Source organism: Perissodus microlepis, chromosome 11 (assembly GCF_051167445.1).
Source record: "Perissodus microlepis isolate ML-2025 ecotype Zambia chromosome 11, ASM5116744v1, whole genome shotgun sequence".
Lineage (NCBI taxonomy): Eukaryota > Metazoa > Chordata > Actinopteri > Cichliformes > Cichlidae > Perissodus > Perissodus microlepis.
In genome coordinates, this window is record NC_140471.1 from 18,568,398 (window position 1) to 18,585,624 (window position 17,227).

General features: G+C 38.1%; 4 protein-coding genes across 5 annotated transcripts in view; 2 read left to right on the forward strand and 2 right to left on the reverse strand.

The window, feature by feature from the left end:
• The window catches only part of LOC146377559 (uncharacterized), a 27,531-nt gene extending 20,497 nt beyond the window's left edge, over positions 1-7,034 (forward strand). The window contains exons 29-33 of the mRNA XM_084942885.1: positions 2,886-3,260; positions 3,767-3,889; positions 4,116-4,235; positions 4,321-4,401; positions 5,092-7,034. Coding sequence (XP_084799011.1) covers positions 2,886-3,260; positions 3,767-3,889; positions 4,116-4,235; positions 4,321-4,401; positions 5,092-5,121 — 729 coding nt within the window. The 3' untranslated portion in view covers positions 5,122-7,034. The remainder of the gene's footprint in view (positions 1-2,885; positions 3,261-3,766; positions 3,890-4,115; positions 4,236-4,320; positions 4,402-5,091) is intronic.
• Positions 6,919-11,465, reverse strand: LOC146377560 (casein kinase II subunit beta-like). Its single transcript, XM_084942888.1, has 7 exons — positions 11,340-11,465; positions 10,888-10,963; positions 8,976-9,078; positions 8,772-8,887; positions 8,617-8,692; positions 8,312-8,501; positions 6,919-8,196 (listed from the first exon to the last, which is right to left on the reverse strand). Exons 2-7 carry the CDS (start codon positions 10,957-10,959, stop codon positions 8,106-8,108), a joined length of 648 nt encoding a protein of 215 aa, XP_084799014.1. The 5' UTR covers positions 10,960-10,963; positions 11,340-11,465; the 3' UTR covers positions 6,919-8,105.
• Positions 11,466-13,383: 1,918 nt separating this feature from the next.
• LOC146377561 (allograft inflammatory factor 1-like) lies at positions 13,384-15,350 on the reverse strand. Its single transcript, XM_084944748.1, has 6 exons — positions 15,255-15,350; positions 15,003-15,064; positions 14,859-14,925; positions 14,716-14,757; positions 14,389-14,554; positions 13,384-13,765 (listed from the first exon to the last, which is right to left on the reverse strand). The coding sequence occupies exons 1-6, from the start codon at positions 15,268-15,270 to the stop codon at positions 13,678-13,680; spliced, it is 441 nt and encodes a 146-aa protein (XP_084800874.1). The 5' UTR covers positions 15,271-15,350; the 3' UTR covers positions 13,384-13,677.
• A 129-nt stretch (positions 15,351-15,479) lies between these two features.
• LOC146377562 (uncharacterized) overlaps positions 15,480-17,227 on the forward strand; it is a 2,832-nt gene continuing 1,084 nt past the window's right edge. For both annotated transcript variants that reach the window (XM_084944747.1, XM_084944746.1), the window contains exons 1-4: positions 15,480-16,127; positions 16,439-16,756; positions 16,838-17,113; positions 17,201-17,227. The exon at positions 17,201-17,227 is cut by the window's right edge and continues 27 nt beyond it. In XM_084944747.1, the coding sequence (XP_084800873.1) occupies positions 16,061-16,127; positions 16,439-16,756; positions 16,838-17,113; positions 17,201-17,227 (688 nt within the window). In that variant the 5' untranslated portion in view covers positions 15,480-16,060. The remainder of the gene's footprint in view (positions 16,128-16,438; positions 16,757-16,837; positions 17,114-17,200) is intronic.

Consider the following 17,227-nt stretch of genomic DNA (forward strand, 5'->3'; position numbering starts at 1 on the left):
GAAGTGCCATCTGTCAGCTTTAATTTAAGGGCTTGTACAAAAGTATAGCATTATCTGTTTAGGAATTACAGCCATTTTTATGCACTGTCTCCACAACATTTTCATGGCCAGGTGAAACTTGTTCCCTTATTATTTCTCGACAGATGAAACAGACATAACATAACAAGTTGATTCAAAATGTCATTCAAAAATATGAGGCTAGAGCAAGTCAGGGGACTGTCATTAGGCTGAACAATCCGATCAAACCTATCAGAGAAATAGCAAAAACCTACAGAGTGGCCAAATCAATAATCTCGGACGTTTTATAAGATAATGAATTCAATGGCCAGCTCAGCAACACCGAGATGCCTGAAAGACCACAGAAAACAACCAAAGTGGATGATGAAATATTTCCAAGGTTAAGAAAAAACATTTTCACAACACATAAGCAAGTTAGCAAGGTAAGAGTATCAGTGTCCGAGTGTATTATCAAGAGGGAAATGAATGGAAATACAGAGGCTTTACAGCTGGGTGGTTAAACGAGAAGGCCGAATTAGACTTTGCCAGAAAACATCTAAAAGAGTCTGGACACATGAAACCAAGATGAACTACCAGAATGATGGGAAGAGAAAAGTATTGAGAAGGAGAGAAATAGCCAATGATCATAAGGCCAAATTTCAAAGATGCACAAATAGACGTAACAGAACCTCACAAGGAAAGAAACAGAAGATTTGATGTCAGCAGGTTGTGGACTTGAACATTTTTATTCAAGTGAACAAACCTGATATTTAAAATTGGCAAAAAAATGTCATTATTTTTAAACCTCACAACTTGTTAAACACCTTGAATTGCTGGAAGTCTGCATTTCAGTCATATTGATTTAAAATCCACTGTGGTGATGTGCATAGGCAAACTACAAACACTGCGCCTTTGTCCAACAAATTATGGACCAACTGTAATGACAGCTCACAGCGAGCAGTTTGGAAATGAAACAGAACAATTGTACAAAGTATATGAGCCAACAACCACATGACTCATAACAGGAGTAATATTATTTTTTTTTATCATTCATTTATCGTCTTATTTACAACTCACTACTGTGAGAAAAGTAAACATCAACTTTAAGCAGAGCTAGATTTGATTCTGCTGCTTCTAACGGACTGATAATTGAATTAAAATAAAGTAAAAGCTACTTGTTAAAATAACCAGTTAAACTTTAGGTTCTGAGCTGCTGACATTATGAACCTTTATGGCAGTTTGATGTCACTTGAGGTGCATAGCATTGTTGCTATCCATCAGCTCTCAGCTGTATCAGCTTTAGCTGATGAGATAGTTTTAAATAAGATACCGCAAGTGTGAATGACTTTTCTGTCTTTTCAAAAGAAGAAAGAAAAGTTTGTTGTTCATGGAAACAAATAAAGTGCATGTTAAAATGCATGTAACACTTCAATGCTCTGAAAACAAACGAAAAGTGAATAAAATCTGGTTTGTTTTCTAATAAAGGCTTTAAAATGTTATAATTTTATCAGCTGTTGCACAAATTCAGATTTGACAAATTCAGTTTATTATCGTATTTTAAAATTCCTCCCTCTCATCTTTTCCCCCCTCCCCCTCCTCCTCCTGCTCATCCTCGTCCCCCCTCCCATCAGTTTGTCATCCGCCTTCCGCGCGGCCCCCTGCTCGACTTCTACTCCAAACGCAGCTGAGGGGGTCGTCTCAACCCTGCGGAGGCCCCACACAAGGTGTGAATGTGACCCACGGAGACCGCACCCTGCCCATCTACCCATCAGCCTCTAGCTTTCTCTTCTCCTCTTCTCCTTCCTTTGCTTCCTCTGCAGCATCACTCCAGCATTTTCACCTCTCATCCTCTGCTCCACTTGAGAAGCTGCCCTCTTTTTTTTTTTTTCTCAGGCTTCCTTTGAACTGTTGAGACTTTGATTCCCTGTTTCCTCCACTGCGGCACAATTCCCCCACCCCACCCCTGGTTTCTCCAACCAGAATCAAACCTCTCCTTCTCCAAAGACTGATCAGGACTGGAAGTGATAACGCAGTGCTGTTTGCATTTTCTGTGACGTCTTTTGGACTTTTAAAGATACAAGTTTTGACTTTTATCCGGAGGTTTTTAATGTTTGACCGCATCACTTTGAGCCTGCTTTTATACACATGTTGAGGTACATTTATATTGTCAGTAGTCTTACAGTACTGTCTTTAAAAAAAAGAAAAAGATGACCACTGTGACTTTTTTCCTGAACTCACATGCACTAGAAAACAGCAGTCTTGTTAATGGGGGAAATGATCAGTACCCTTTCACACTATAGTATTTCTTGAGGCAGCTTAATTGTTATTCTTAATAACCTGTTTGTCCTCCACCAGTATTTGGAAAGGGAGTATGTAGCAGCTGCAAGAGATTCCTTGTTGCATGACTTTTTGACAATCAACGTTGACCAAAGAATAAAAGCCATTCCATATTCAGTTCATATGCTTCTTATTTCCATTTATGGAATTGAATTATTTCATATAAACTTCAGGTTTCATAATATTCTGCTGTTCCTTCCTCTCCAAATTTAAACAGGAGAATTGAATCATGACTCATTCTATTTATTGTTAAGATGCATGCCATAAAGTTGTAACCATTCATAAAACTTGGTCACCTACTTTTAGCATGCACCATGTAGAAATGATTGTGGCCATTGTGTGTTGTTAAGCTATGGCATTAAAACAGGGCTGATTTTTATTACATAAGTGCAATCAGATAACCAGTCTCTGCAGTACCTCATAAAACCTATACTTTGTGCAGCCTAATCCACTCTATGTACATATTTTTAGCTTGCATGCATGCGTATTTATCATTTTCACAGTATCAGTTGGAAATACTTCACATAGTAACTATTTTATGTCTTTTTTAGAGTGTGTGCATTAGACCTCTAAGCAATGGTTCAGACACAAAGACTGCACATGAGGAAACCAGCTGTAGTTTGGAATTTACAGGCCTACCCATCAAGAGCGAGCCTGAGAGTGTCGAAGTCCACAGCGCTACTGTTGAAAAAGAGTCACGTGATCAGGAAGAGGTTGTAGTGTTTGAGACGAACTTGGTGCCAATCGTAGAGGTGGAAATGGCACAGCTGCCTCCTTCCTCTGATCCCTCCTGTAATGCTTTAGAAGTGATCCCGGAGGAAGAAGGATCGTGTCCCGGAGTGTCGGATGACTCTGGGAGGATAGGTGGATCTTCCCCAGCTTCCTATTTCTGGAGCGATGGTCCACAGGTCATACGCTGTTTCCAGGTAGCCTCCTGACTCCCTCGGGGTGATGCTGATTATTTCCCTTCTTGGCTGACACACTCCTTTGCAGCACCGATACAAATAAAAAAACTTGTGACTCTCCTAAGGTGGTATTCGGTTTGGTGTGAAAGTGCTTGTTATTGTCAGATGGAACTCAAGACGCTGCAGAGGTGCTGCACAGTGGTGTGCTAAGTTTTTAACGACGGTGACGGGTCACTGTAACAATCTCTGCTACAAAACCATTACTTTTGATCATCTTTCCAACTCACCTGTGCCGTTTATTCACTGTTTCTCTTGGAGTGATTGGTGGTGGGAAGTGACGTTAACACGTTGATTCTTCTGTTTCGAATACAATAAACTAATCTGGTGAGAGGAAATAGCGGTTGTGGTGAAAGTCTAATTAAAGAAAAAAAAGGCAATAGCTAATGCATGGTGTGAAATAAAGTGTTTGCTGTGGTGCAAAGTGTCTGGTTAAACAGCCACTCATGGGGCTGTGCTCCATTTCACAGCCCCCTCTGGTGCAGACGCAGACTGTCACCATCACAGCCGTCTCCAGCCCCTTACCCAGTGGCATCTCCACCACAGAGGTCCCTATCATCCCGACTAAGACCTTCACCTATGAGTCTTCAAAGGTAGGGGCTCCAGCAGCTGCTCAGCCCAGATCTGTCTCAGCTATAGGCAGTCAGGTTTGCATGGTGGAGGTGGCTTCAGAAACTCCCAATAAGGAGGTCTGGGAGGATCAGTAGAAGGGCTCCAAAATAAGAATGAAGCAGCCTCGTGCCTTCCTCGGTGAAACCTTGATGTCACATGACTTAGAAATGATTATTCACTCTATCCCTTTTTTCTTCTTTCCTTCAGGTGACCGTTGATGGGACAGAGGAGGACAAAGATTGCTCAACAGTATCCAGTTCCCAGACCATTACCTCAGAGACCACCAGTGGCACCTCAGTGACGACTACCACCACTCACATCTCAAAGGTCAGCAGAGCAAATTAGGCTCTCGGCTTTTCCGTTCTATTACTTTTTATATGCCTCTCTAATATAGATTTTCCTTCCCGTACAGGTAGTAAAAAGTGGATCTTCAGAAACTCGCGTGGAGAAGAGAATTGTCATAACCGCAGACTCTGACATCGACCAAGATAAGGTACAAAATCTACACACAGGTTTAGGCGTAAGGCGGTATTTGCTCTCTTGGCTGAGTTTTATATGGAAGCTTGTTTGTGCAGTAAAAGGAAAGAAAGCCATCCTTAACTCAAAATTTCAACAACTGGACTGAAATTCCAAGATAGTTAGCAAAGACCGTTACACCAAGTGCGGTGCAAAACAACAGCATTTAATTCCAAATTTTTCAGATGCAAACTTGTCGTGTAATCGTCTCTGAGGTAAAACAATATTATTTAATCACTGTATATTCAGTACGGGTGCGCATTTTGAGTTACGAGTGCACTTGCTGCCAAATGCAGTGCTCTGATTGGTCAGATCTGTTTATTTTGCATGTGAAAAATGTAAAAAATTGAGCTTGAACTGGAAAAATAAATGCCACAACCTCATCCCGCAAAATCATGTGAGCGGTTGAGGTCAACAGCTACATTAATAGTAGGCGAGTCCAAAAAATATTTTTAATGCACAGAATATTCGCACGAATCTTATCCAATTTTTTGTCAGCACCGAAAACAAGCTTCCTTAGTTTTAGATACTACTCTTTAATCTGAAATATGAAGTTACAGTGTTTTGCTTAAATTTGTGCTTGCATCAACTCTTTAGCGCTTAATGACGAGGACAGTTTTGTCTTAGCAACTTGAGATCATATAAACAAAACATGTCTGTGTTGCAGGAGAAGCACGGCGGAGCATCAGCATTGTAACTGAACCACACCTTGTTCCTTTGACCAATCACCTCCGATATCCCCAGCACTCAACACACAGTGACCAGCTGTATTTGCGCACACATATCTTAAAAAACAGGGAAAAAAAACCCCACTCATAACTCTGCAGCTAAAATGATTGATAACAGCGTATATTAATTCCTAATAGTCTGTTTGTTTTCAGTTTTTGTATTTTTTTCAGGCTGTTCATTGTAGGCAGGGCTGCACAGTCCTCAGATCATCCTAGTGTTGTAAAAGTTTAGCGAGTACACGTTTATTGGTTAAATCCCAGCATTTGCAGTTGTGTGATCTCAAGTTACGTTTGCTTTTAAATACTTTTTTTTCCTAGTGGTTTTTACATTGTTGATTTTATACAAATTTACTGTTTCCATTATAGTTTAGATGCCATTATCAGCATTTCTTCCCACGGTGCTGCTAGGGGAACGTTAAGACCACATTCAAGGGAACTCTTTTTTTTTTTCTTGTTGTTTACTTGTCTATTTAATTCAGGAGAGACTTTTTATTTTAATGAAATGACATACCTCACATCTCTATGTGGACAAAGATATTTTCTGCTCAAATTTGGACAGTTTGTTCACGTCTCAGGTACAAAAATAAAGAAAGAAATAAAAAAAAACAAGTTAATATTTTCTTCCCCAACCAGCTAAGAACCAGTAGCCTACATATTCTTGTAAAGTTTGAATTTTTAAAAAATTAATCTATTTTGAAATATTTCTCTATTTTATAGAAGTAATGCTTTTTATAGTATTTGTACAAATGTGAGGTTTTTAAGTTATTCATATCTGCTCATGAAAATGTAGGTTACCATTTGTGCTGTTTTACTGAATTTTGAGGTCTCTATTTAAGACTCGTCTTGCCTGAATCACCCTGAATCATTCTTATTCGTTTCCTCTCGTAGTCCACCAAGTACATCCGACTTTACAGAACTCACAGATAACAGTGGAGATTTACTCAGCTCTGTTTTTGTTCATTTTAATAGAAGTCCTACCTGCTTTGAACATATTTGGTTGATATGAAAAGTTTTTACAGGTTTTTGGTCTGTTTATCTCAGGTTTTGATATTCTTTGTAAGACTACAGACCTCCGTATGATTGTATGAGGAATGTCCATGTATTTATTATCCACCTCTATTGTAAATGTACATGTATGTTCAGTCAAGTGAGGTCAATAAATATAAAAGCTTGTCTGTCACAATAGCCACACATGTAAGCCATGAAGGCAGCTGCCCGATAAATGTGGCTTTTCCTCTCACGGGAGCACACGTTGTCTTTTTTTTTTCTACGTGTTCTACTATACAGTAATTTATTTGTTAAGTAGGAACTGTTTCATGTGATTTGATGTATTGTGATGTTTCACCACAAGCTGGTTTCCAGGCTTCCACCATGTTAAATACTACATTCATAATCAACCAAGTTTGTAAAGCCTTTTTAACCACATAGTCTGAGTAGGTTGCTCTCACTTGCTGTTTTTCCTGTACTTTTTCATAGAGAAGAAAACATACAAATCTTTTCTAGGTAGCATGTTTGGTAGCATTTTTTTAAACAAAAAAAAAGAAGCCATTGCTATTATAGCTAAAACTCAACCACATCTGCATTTTTTCCTCCCTCGATAAAAAAGTAGTTTCACATTAAGAAAAAAATAATAGTTTTTAGAAAATTGAAAATATTGTTGCTTTGTGACTTATCCCTGTCTTTTTATGGAAAATAAAATAAAATAAGCATTATTTTGCACGTTGTTGGGCTGTCTGTGAATGAAGCACGTCACATTAAAAATGAGCTCTTGGTAAGTAATAAATATTTAATGCCAGTCACTTGTTTTGCAGTGGATGTTGCACGTTCAATACCAAACTCTTAAAAAAAAAAAAAAAGAAATAAAAAAAAAAAAAAAAGGAAAGTCACATCTGTCTAGATCAGGGATGTCAAACTCATTTTACACAGTCAGCCCACTTTGATCTTAAGTGAGCCGAATCAATGAAACTGATGGATGTTTAAAATTACAGTAGTTCTGGAAGTTCAGTGCCCAGACTATTCTGTAATTATACAATACAAAGTTTTCATAACTTCACAGACACCTAAGTAGTAGTGGAAAAAACAAACCTTTATTTAATTATTAATTATTGTGATGAATTATGAATGGGAGATCTTTATCAATAAGAAACGCTGTCAAAATGATGAAAATACAGTTAAAAGTTTAAAATTTCTGAACTTTTTTTCTAAAGTTGCCCAGTGGACCGGATTGGAGTCTTTGCCGGCCACTTCTGGCCCCAGAGCCTTATGTTCTGACACCCCTGGTCTAGATCGTTATCCCATTATTTAAACATATACAAACAGAGCCATCAGGAAATGATTGTTAGAGCTGTCTAAACAAGCAAATACACTGCCACTATATCTCCTGAAACTGAAGAGTAACATTTAAAACAAGCATAGGTCCTTTTGTCTTTTCTTTATCTCTCTAATTTGGTATTCACTGGTTGTTGGTAAGAGCACCTGAATCTATTTGCACATATTACAAGAACAACATCTAAGCACATTCCTACATGTGTTCTGGATTTAATAGTTACATTTTCACGAGGCTTAATCACTGATAAGGCAAACCTCTTGGGGCTGGTGGTGAGACATTCTGTTACATTCAACTAAGCCGCAAAGCAAACTGCAGTTTTCATTATCACTGAGTAAAAGTCACTTTTCAATCTAAAAGAGAAACCCCTTTATTTTGAAAAGATGGACTGACATCAGTTAAGGTTCAACCACATGTCTGAAGCTCAATTAATTAGTATAATTAAAAATTGCTCAACTGTAACTGCCTCCTAAAAGAGAGGAAATGGCTGAATCTGAAAGTGCTTATCAACACAGAGGTGAGTTTGGAGAACTGTACAGGTATTTATTGGTCATACATAATCAATTGCTTCACGCAAGTTGTAAACAACAAAGTCTCTGAGTCCACTGTCTTTGTCAAAGATGGCTTCTAGCGAATCACCTTTACTGGGCTCTTGAAACTTGATGCTGCCTGAAGCTGGAGTTGATAAGCCATCGGGTGGATTTTGAAACCGTATAGCCTAAAAAACAACAAAAATAAATAAATAAATAAATTCCTCACTTTTCAGAGGTCAGTGGTTTGGTGTCGTTTGAAAGCTGAGTGTAACATTGATGCAAAAGAACTTGGGGACAAACCTTGGCACAAACTGATTGGCGGGTCGCTTTGGGCGGTACTCTGGGTGCACCATGAACAGCATGTGAGGGAACCCCGTGCCAAAGTAGGCTCCATCCGTGTGGTGGTGCCTAGAGGATTTAGGGGTGTACACATCCATGCACTTTGGGCAATAAAGCTTCACCATCGCTTCTCCCGGTATATCCGATAAACCTACGTTACGCAGGAGAGAGAGAAAAGAAGGGATAGTCACAAATATCACAGGGTGTTGTTTAGTTCAAGTGATCTCCCCCCCCCCAATGAGAAGATCAAGAAAAATCAGACCTACCAATCGGAAGCATTGGCTGATTCTCACAATACACTCTGGGGCAATAGCCAAAATCCCCCTGTTGATACTTTTCCAACTACAAAAAAGAACAAACTTAGAAATCACTCGTGATGCCTGTAAGAGGTTGTTGCAAAAACTATAAAATAAGAGCCCACCATTTGTGCAATGCCTCTGTTTGTGAGGATGTAACGTGCATGTATAAGGCCGTACAGCATCTCTGCTGCCTGCTCTATCAGGTCGCTCTGGTTTGGATTATCTTCAAGCTCCTCATCTGTTTAAATAGAAACAATTTAGCCTGTTTAACTATTTTACTATCTCATTTTATGAGAGAAGTGGTTTGCACCACTTTAAAATCTCACCTGGCTCCAGGTCAAGAATCATATCCAGAGCCTGGCGGTAATGAGGCACCTGCTCATTCAACCCCGTCAGGTTAAACTTGTCCTGTATGTAGTCTTCATCAACCTAAAACACAGCAGCAGAAGGAAACCAAAGGCTATTAATAGCACAAGTTACTGTTGCAGCAGTGCACTGCACAGCACACTGATATAGAACCATTATACAAGAGTTTAACAAGATTACTGCGATGCAGCCAGCTATTTCTTGGCATTTTTCATTTAAGCATTTTTACTTGATGTCCTTTTTGTACTCTTAGAAAGAAAACCCTCTGTGTTCTTCACAAACAGGCGAGGAGAGCAGTTGCAACAGTCAGGTCTTAACTATATGTAACTGAACTGAAAACTACGTGTGTGTAAAATGTCCAAGGTGGCATCTTCCAGCCCCAAAGATACCAAATAATAAAATAAATAATGCAGACCAGAAAGTAAATGACGCAGCAGATCATCCTGGTTACAGGTTACTGGCCATAGTGTGACCTTGACCCCAGGTTGATATCCAGTAGGTGACAACCTACTTCATTATTTAAAGATTTCCCTGCAAGTTATTGAGACACTGCAATATAAATAACAGCACAGGGATATTTGACCAAGAGAGAAATTCAGACACTCAAACACAAAAAAACTGATTTAACAAAAAAAAAAAAAAAAAAAAAAAAAGGGAAATGTGTTTTATTTGGTGGTTTCAGTTCTGAAATTACAACAGAACAGAAACTACTGGATGGAAAAAAGTAACTGAGGTGATTAACTAATTTCTAAACAAAGGAACTTCCAGGAGTCCTTCTAATGTAAAGCTGCAGCTACTTCTAGCATCTACAAATTCATTTGAATTCAGTGTGTTGTTTGCCTAATAGATAACAGTTCAGATGTAAAACTTCAAACACATTTTTGATGCATTTGAATTTTCTTGTTTTTATGGAAGGTGGTCTAATAAATTCATTAAGCACATACACCTGGTCAGAAGGTAAAATAACATCTTTACATAGCCTGGTTAGTTTGATTTAAGCACATTCTGTACATTTCAGTACTCGCATGTGTTATTCCACATAATATATCAAACAAAATCATGAGTGTGGTGGTCATTTTTGTCTTCTTTATAGCTGATGGCTTTAGTCCACCATACACGTCACACTTTACTGGTTTGGCAAAAGGTCCCAGTACGCTCTCAAACTGTTTTTTTATTTGTATGTTGTTAGCTGAGATTATAAATTTAGCAAAGTAATTTTTGATCGAGAGTAGCTTCACTGCGATTTCCAAATGGTTTTGCAACATGCAGCATATCCTTAAATACTGGCTGTTTTGATGTGTCACCACTATACTAGACACAATGGCATTTATCTTTCAGTCTAAGCATGCATGGTGCAGGGTCTCAGAATCCTGCTGAACTCCGAAATGGTTCACAGATTACATCTGCATGATTTATAGAAATCGTTCAACCATAAAATTCAAGTGTCTCCATGATCTTAATCAATAAATTATTCTTTAGGTGATGTTGTAACCATTAACATAAGTGTGCAAACAGAGAAAGTGATCATAAGAAATCAGCACACCACATCAGGTTTGATTTATTCAAAGAAAGTCTGTACGTATGGTCTGATGTGCAAATACATTTGATATATCTTGGTGCTGTGATGAATATGGACCAAAAATCAAGAAGTCACGGTTCGATTTAATTTAATCATGTGAACCACTAAGGAATTGCAGTCGTATTTATGCACAGTGCTTGTGCTGCCACAGTGTAGAGCAGCCTGATGGTGTGGGGACATAATTTACGCTTCTGTATACTCCGCCAGCAGGCGATGCGAATGATGAAGTCTGTGAAAAGCTTATGACGGTGCAACTAAAGCTTTGAAAAATAAAGAGTGAAAATGAGACTGACCTCGCAGAAGAACTCGTTCCCTCTGAGTCCACAGAACCACGATATCCAGGACACCTCCTCTGAGCTGCTCATCCTCCTGACAAACCAACATAGCCGCAGTGAACCAATTTACACCCAGAAAGGTTAAAAACAAAGGCAGTAAAACATTAACAGGATTAGTGAGCCGAGCTTTATAAGTGAACATAGCACAACATTATTTTCAGCACAGATAAGGACTGCAGCTGACACCTGGGGTTTTACTAAAAATGTCAAACATAATCTTTAATTGAGCTTAGACCTGCCTCTCAAACCTGGGAAATACGTCAGCTCTTGATTTAGCATGCTGGCTAGCGTTCATGCTAACACGTTCAGTACAGAGATTGACAAATGTATTACTGCAACGGCACTATCTATTAACATAAATACCGCCTGTGTGTTTGCATAACTGTATACAAACAGTCGCATTCACTCACCCTTCTTTTATATTAAATAACGCATCAATTTGGAAGCTTTGCTAAGCTGTCCTCCCTCCTAGGGTGACAAAATATGATTTCCGGTCATGCGGTCTTTTCAAAATAAGGTAGCCGACTACACATCCGGCTAGTGATGTCCAAATGAAGCTTTCTGAAGCATTGAAGCTTGTATTGAAAAACGGTTCATTACTCGAAGCTTTTCAACACAGTCCTCTCTGGTGACATCTTGTGGCCAAAAATATGAAGAGCAGCTTGAATCCACAAAATAAAACCAACTACTTCATAATGATTGTCCACTCTACAGAGTGGAATTCTGTCTGATATTGGGCTGCTGTTGTTACAGCACTGTTTTGAACGTGTATTTTTTTGTGTTAAAAAATGTGGTTTATTTGTTTAATAAATAATTTTGACCAGTAAACTGCCCTTGTTTAAACATGCACCATGGTGTGGTCTTTCTTTGCTTGTGACTTCTTGATGTTGGTAAATACAATAATTGAAAAATACCACGTTACATATAACATACATATAATAATGCACATTATGGAGTATGCTTCTGCTGTGAGGTCTTGCCTCCATGTACTTATGCAATTAATCGCTAGACGCGTATATTTATAAATAATATTATATTAGGGAAATTTTCCTATACATATTTTTGACCTGGGGGTAGAATTGATTGTGAAATGGAAAGGGAAAATGCTTATGAACTTGCAAATTAAAAACATGATGCATTTAAGGTAACCCTTTTTCATTTCATTTCAGAAGAGAATTTGTTCCACTGTTCATTTTCGTGGAGATAATTTCTCCTGCCTTAAGGAAAATCCCTTCACATGGCACAGAAGAGGCTGGAGTGCAGAAAAACTGGTAGAGATGCAGTTATACAGTCTACCCGGGCCCCACAAACTATCAGCTAAAGAGAATAAATAAATTAAATTGCTGCACATTTTGTAGACTAACATTTTAAGATTATTTTAAAAATAAAATATATATTTTTATAACATTAAATGTTTTCTAAAGTTATTTAATGATATTTATATTATGAAAAGCAGATTTCTGACATTTTAAGTTTTTCCCGTTTCCAGATAAAATAAACACGCACAAAACAAAAGCAAACAGCCAGAACACAAAGCTGGAAAACCCACCCGATTGACCAAAATCAACTCAAAATACTCCCACACAACAGAACCTCCTCTATTCCTCGCTGGCTCCAAATCTCTCAGTAGAATGATCAGTGGTTCGCTATCTGTCACCATCAAAACACTCCACAAATCCCGCGAATGATTCACCTGCTTATAAACCATTGAATCAGACACCGAAGCAGTTAGGTTCTAAATGAAGCTTCGGACGTCACTGATCACGTGACTCTGGCCTAACGAATCAAGCTTCGACACAGTGCTTCTGAAGCAATGTGTTGATTTTTTTGACACACGCACCGGAGCGTCAGCTTCAAGCGAACCATCACTACATCCGGCATATACTAGGCGAATGCGAAGGAGAGATAAGCCTACTACCGGTACAATTATCTTTTTGTTGATTGTTTGTTTGCCATGTTCTCTAAGATCAACATCTGACGTTGCTATATTAGAAGAAAAGTGGCCACACTGTTGTATATTGTATTGTGAATCACCCAATTTTTTTTAACTACTATAGTAAATAAGTACAATCAAATCCAATAATAATGGAAGTAATACGTCAGATCCAAATGAGACATGGTTCACCTTAGTTCAAGTAGGCTAATATTATGATAATGTCAGTCATGCATCCCAAATTGAATGTGATAGTTAAGAGGTGTGCCTCTATCTCCTCTGTCTGTAAAATACCTTGATGCATGGAGGAGATGCAATGGAAACATACCTTTGTTTTTGTTTTTTTAAATTAATATGAAAGAATATAAAATAAAGGCGAGCGAAAGCAGTTGTTTGTAGTTATATCTCATGTGTTTAATATTTTTACTTTTAGGCTCTTTTAGCTATAAGGGTTAAAAACAGAAATGCAAAATGCAATGCAGTTTAATCTTTTCACTTTAACAAACACAACATGAGATCCGTGACTGTTTAACCACTTATTTTTTAATGAACTTGTAAAAATGCTGACCTTCTAACATGAACCACACTGATCACATATTTTGCCACCTCCATGTACATTTCACATTATCAGAGTACTTGAACAAACACCTAGAACAGTACAGTTCTAGTACATGCAGGCTAGTTTACATCTCATGAAAATTGCACATTTTACTTCATGTTTCATTTTTTTCACAACTTTACCTTTGATTGATTTTAAAATCTAGGCGGGGGGAAGGCGGGGAGGTTTATTGACAGAATTGAGCTCGGATGGAAGGTCAGGGCAGGTCTGAAAAGGTTTTACGACGAGGTGGTCCAACTTCTTTCTGCTCTTCTTCCTTTGCCATGCCTTCAAACATCAAGATCCTTGAATAAAAACAAGACATTTTACATGCTTTAAAAAGCATTCTTGCAAACCTCAACGTTACGCATTTGTTTCTCTATTGTCGGTAAGCGGTAGGCCTAGATCTTTTTAGTTTCAGTTTATTTATGAAAATGCTTCTGTGCTGGAATTGAAATACAAGATTTCTTTTATTATTCCTTCTAAGAAAAACTCTTCTCATCTATAAAGGTATCTTATGGGTTGCTGTGCAAGCTGTTATTGTGAATAGTATTTATTTATGTAAAATTGTTATTATCACATTGAGATGGATAGGATCTTTTTACCCCACTGCCAACAACAAAAAGACAAACCTACAGAGCATGTGCACGTAGCAAGTAAAATGAAAGTAAATGAGAAGAAAGTGTTCATGTAAATGAAACTCATTCCCCAAGTTAACCTAACTGCAGAAAATATCTGAAGGACTACTTTGATATATAGGCTCAGTTTCAACATAACCAGTAATTTCACACGTATAGGTTTCTGATGTCCAGTATTAGTTCAGTTTTTCAGTCGTTTGGGAACTTCATCTCGCTATAACCTTATTTGACCTTGGACTCCACTTGCAGTCTACAGCTATGCTCGGAATAGCGACTTATTTCATACTCACAGTTTTAAAATTGCATTTCTCTTTCCCAGCATCATATTGAGGAAGTCATTGTAGCTGATAGTGTCTTTTGAGCTACTTCCAACCACCTCTGCCATCATTTTTTTCAGTTCCAGGTGAGTCTTGGCCAATCCAAGTTTCTCCAACATCCTCTTCAAACCCATTATGTCTATAAAATTGAAGAAAAATGAAGTAAAAAAACATTACTGCTTGCTTAATCTGAGAGGTTTATTTTGTTGGTTTTTTTGTCTGAGGCACTACTGAAAGTAGCACTTGCTTAATGTTGCTAAAAAAAATTACTTCAGGGCTACACGGCTAGTGGCGTCCTACCTATTTCCCCTTTGTCGTTGAGATCAAATTCCATGTATTTCTCTGCAACATAAACAATATGATTATTATTATTCCAAAATTTATGACTTTGCACCAATTGAACAATGAACTGAAGTGTTACTGGTACCCCCTTTGAGACTCACTTTTAAACATTTCAAGCTTTGAGGCCAGGTCTTCCTCTCCTTCATATTTAGGATCTGTGAGAAAAGCCTAATAATGACATAAATACACAATTTAGCATTGCAGGGTGTCAGTTGACGTCTTGAACAGTTCTGTGTTTAGCTCACCTCGTTGATACCGTTTAGCTTTTCCTCCTGCTGAGACTTTAGAAGACCAAATGCTTTACCACCTGTGAAAAACCAATATTTTAGGAACAACAACAGCCTGAGAGAACTCTCACAAACGATCAATAAGAACTGATAGTTTAATGAATGAATTAATAACATAAATGAATGATTAAATAAGTAAATTCAGTCTTGTATTGTTCAGGCTGGTTAAAGTGGCTTTAACAACCAAAGCTAACAGAAAGACAAACTAACCTTGAGCACAGTCCATTTCTGTCAAGAGAGCTGAGAAACTGTGAAACCAACACAAACACAGGCGGAAGGTTACGATGATGCTTCTATAAACTGAACGAGAAGAGGAAGTGAAGTGACAAAGTTTCAGTTAGACAGAAGAGGTTCCTCTGTTACATTTAAGGCTGCAGAAAACGAGGCCAACCTGATGACACAGATAATATTTTAGGAGAACTGTGCATGCAGGACACACGTGTGATCTATCAGCTTATTTAAAATTGTATGTTTTAGGAAGAAGACGTATGTGGCAATAAGATCTTTCTTTAGTGCTCTAGTCTGGAAACTTTTGCTCATGAGGCATTTTTGGATTACATCATATTTTGTTATTCACGGTTTTTTTTTTTCTGGGTGTGGGTTCCTTTTTATTCATTTAAAGTGAAAGAGTTGTGCACATTTACACCTGGAAGTACCTCAAAGGTGAAATGTCTGTACCAGTGAACAGCTCCACTGGAACGGGTGGAAGTAAAATGGTTTAAGCAGTCACATAAGTCAGATCAGTGTGTTTGGAGAGAACTTTAGTGCAGCTTTATCACTTTCTTTTCCTTACTTTAAACACGAGCCCAGAAAGCAACTTGGCCACAAAACTGGTCAAATGTAATGCCTAGTTCTTGCCACACTGTGGTATTGTTGATCACATAATCAGGTAAAGAACATCCAAAAGACTCATGGTAGTTTCCAGTTGAGACTTCTATGTAACTTCAAGGAAGTGAAAATGAAAAGGTCTAGAGGTGACTGATCTTTGTCTCTTCACTAGCTGCATTACACAGAACATGTTACATTTATATCTTCAGGGTTACCTTTCTTTAATTCTGTTGAATGTCGCATCAGGATTTGGAGGTAAGCAGTTCTGCAGATAATGTCCGGATCTGATTGCATAAAAAAAAAAAACGCTTTTTAACTATGCTTACTACATTTGTAATTAAATAACTAAAGGTTTATTCAGTGTATATCATCTTGGCTCCAAAAATTATTTAACAACAAATGAAATTTAATTATATGCCATGAATCTAAAAATATGCATGCTGCTAATCTGATATTGCATATTTTGGTGTAAACTTTCTAACCAGCAAAAATGAGGTACTTGCTTCCTTGAATGCGATGCACGTATTAGTACATTTAGACTCATTCTTTAACTTTTGGCTTAACAGATACTGAGACCATCTTAGCTGTTCAAGAAGAAGATGTAGCTCTCACTTGTTTCAGTCAAAATGACACTGATCCAAGCAGCTGCTACAGATACAGCGTGACAAAGTTTGCTACAGATCCTAATCAAGTGAAGGATATGTTTAAATGGCCCACACCGAGCAACGATGTGTATAAACGTGTAAAATGGGTAGCTGATGGAAATGGACAAAAATGCTTAACTCTGACAAAACCTCAAAAATCCGACGCAGGACTGTACACTTGTGAAACGTGGAAAGGATGGGACCGTGTTGTGGCCAAAAACATATCTTTGAGAATAAAAGGTAAAACTTTTTACTACTTTATCTTTACTTTGCAAGCAAATATCTCACTGGTGAGTCACACGATTTGTTATGATCTTTCAGACTGCAAAGTCCTTGAACCTGTGAAGGCAGCACCCAGCATGCCTGCCAAGTTAAACTGCCCAGTAAACATGACAACTGGACAACAAGAACCTCAAAACATCTCCTGGGCAATCCAGAAAGGAGACATGCGTGAATCACTCGACTCCAGCAAAGCGAAAACTAATGGTGCGTCTCTGACTTTCCAGTCTGTGAACACCAGCGACAGTGGCTGGTATACATGCAGTTACACGCTTGGTAAAACTCAGCGCTGCTTTGACACCAATCTACAAGTACAAGGTCAGTGATTTTTTTCTTTGACATATCAAAAGCAATGATCAAACATACACACAAGTAATATGTAAGATTCCTGTTTTTTCAACGAAGCTTTTGTGACCACAACGGTTCCGGTTA

Bases quoted from the DNA above. Each gene is read 5' to 3' on its own strand.
- LOC146377560 (XM_084942888.1), bottom strand. From the start codon at position 10,959: ATGAGCAGCTCAGAGGAGGTGTCCTGGATATCGTGGTTCTGTGGACTC. The intron at 9,079-10,887 runs GTCAGTCTCATT...GCTGTGTTTTAG, and splicing joins GGAACGAGTTCTTCTGCGAG to GTTGATGAAGACTACATACA. The intron at 8,888-8,975 runs GTGAGATTTTAA...CTATTTAAACAG, and splicing joins GATTCTTGACCTGGAGCCAG to ATGAGGAGCTTGAAGATAAT.
- LOC146377561 (XM_084944748.1), bottom strand. The intron at 14,758-14,858 runs GTGAGTCTCAAA...TTTATGTTGCAG, and splicing joins AAAGCTTGAAATGTTTAAAA to AGAAATACATGGAATTTGAT. The intron at 13,766-14,388 runs GTGAGTATGAAA...TTTTTATTCAAG, and splicing joins AGAAATGCAATTTTAAAACT to GATCTTGATGTTTGAAGGCA.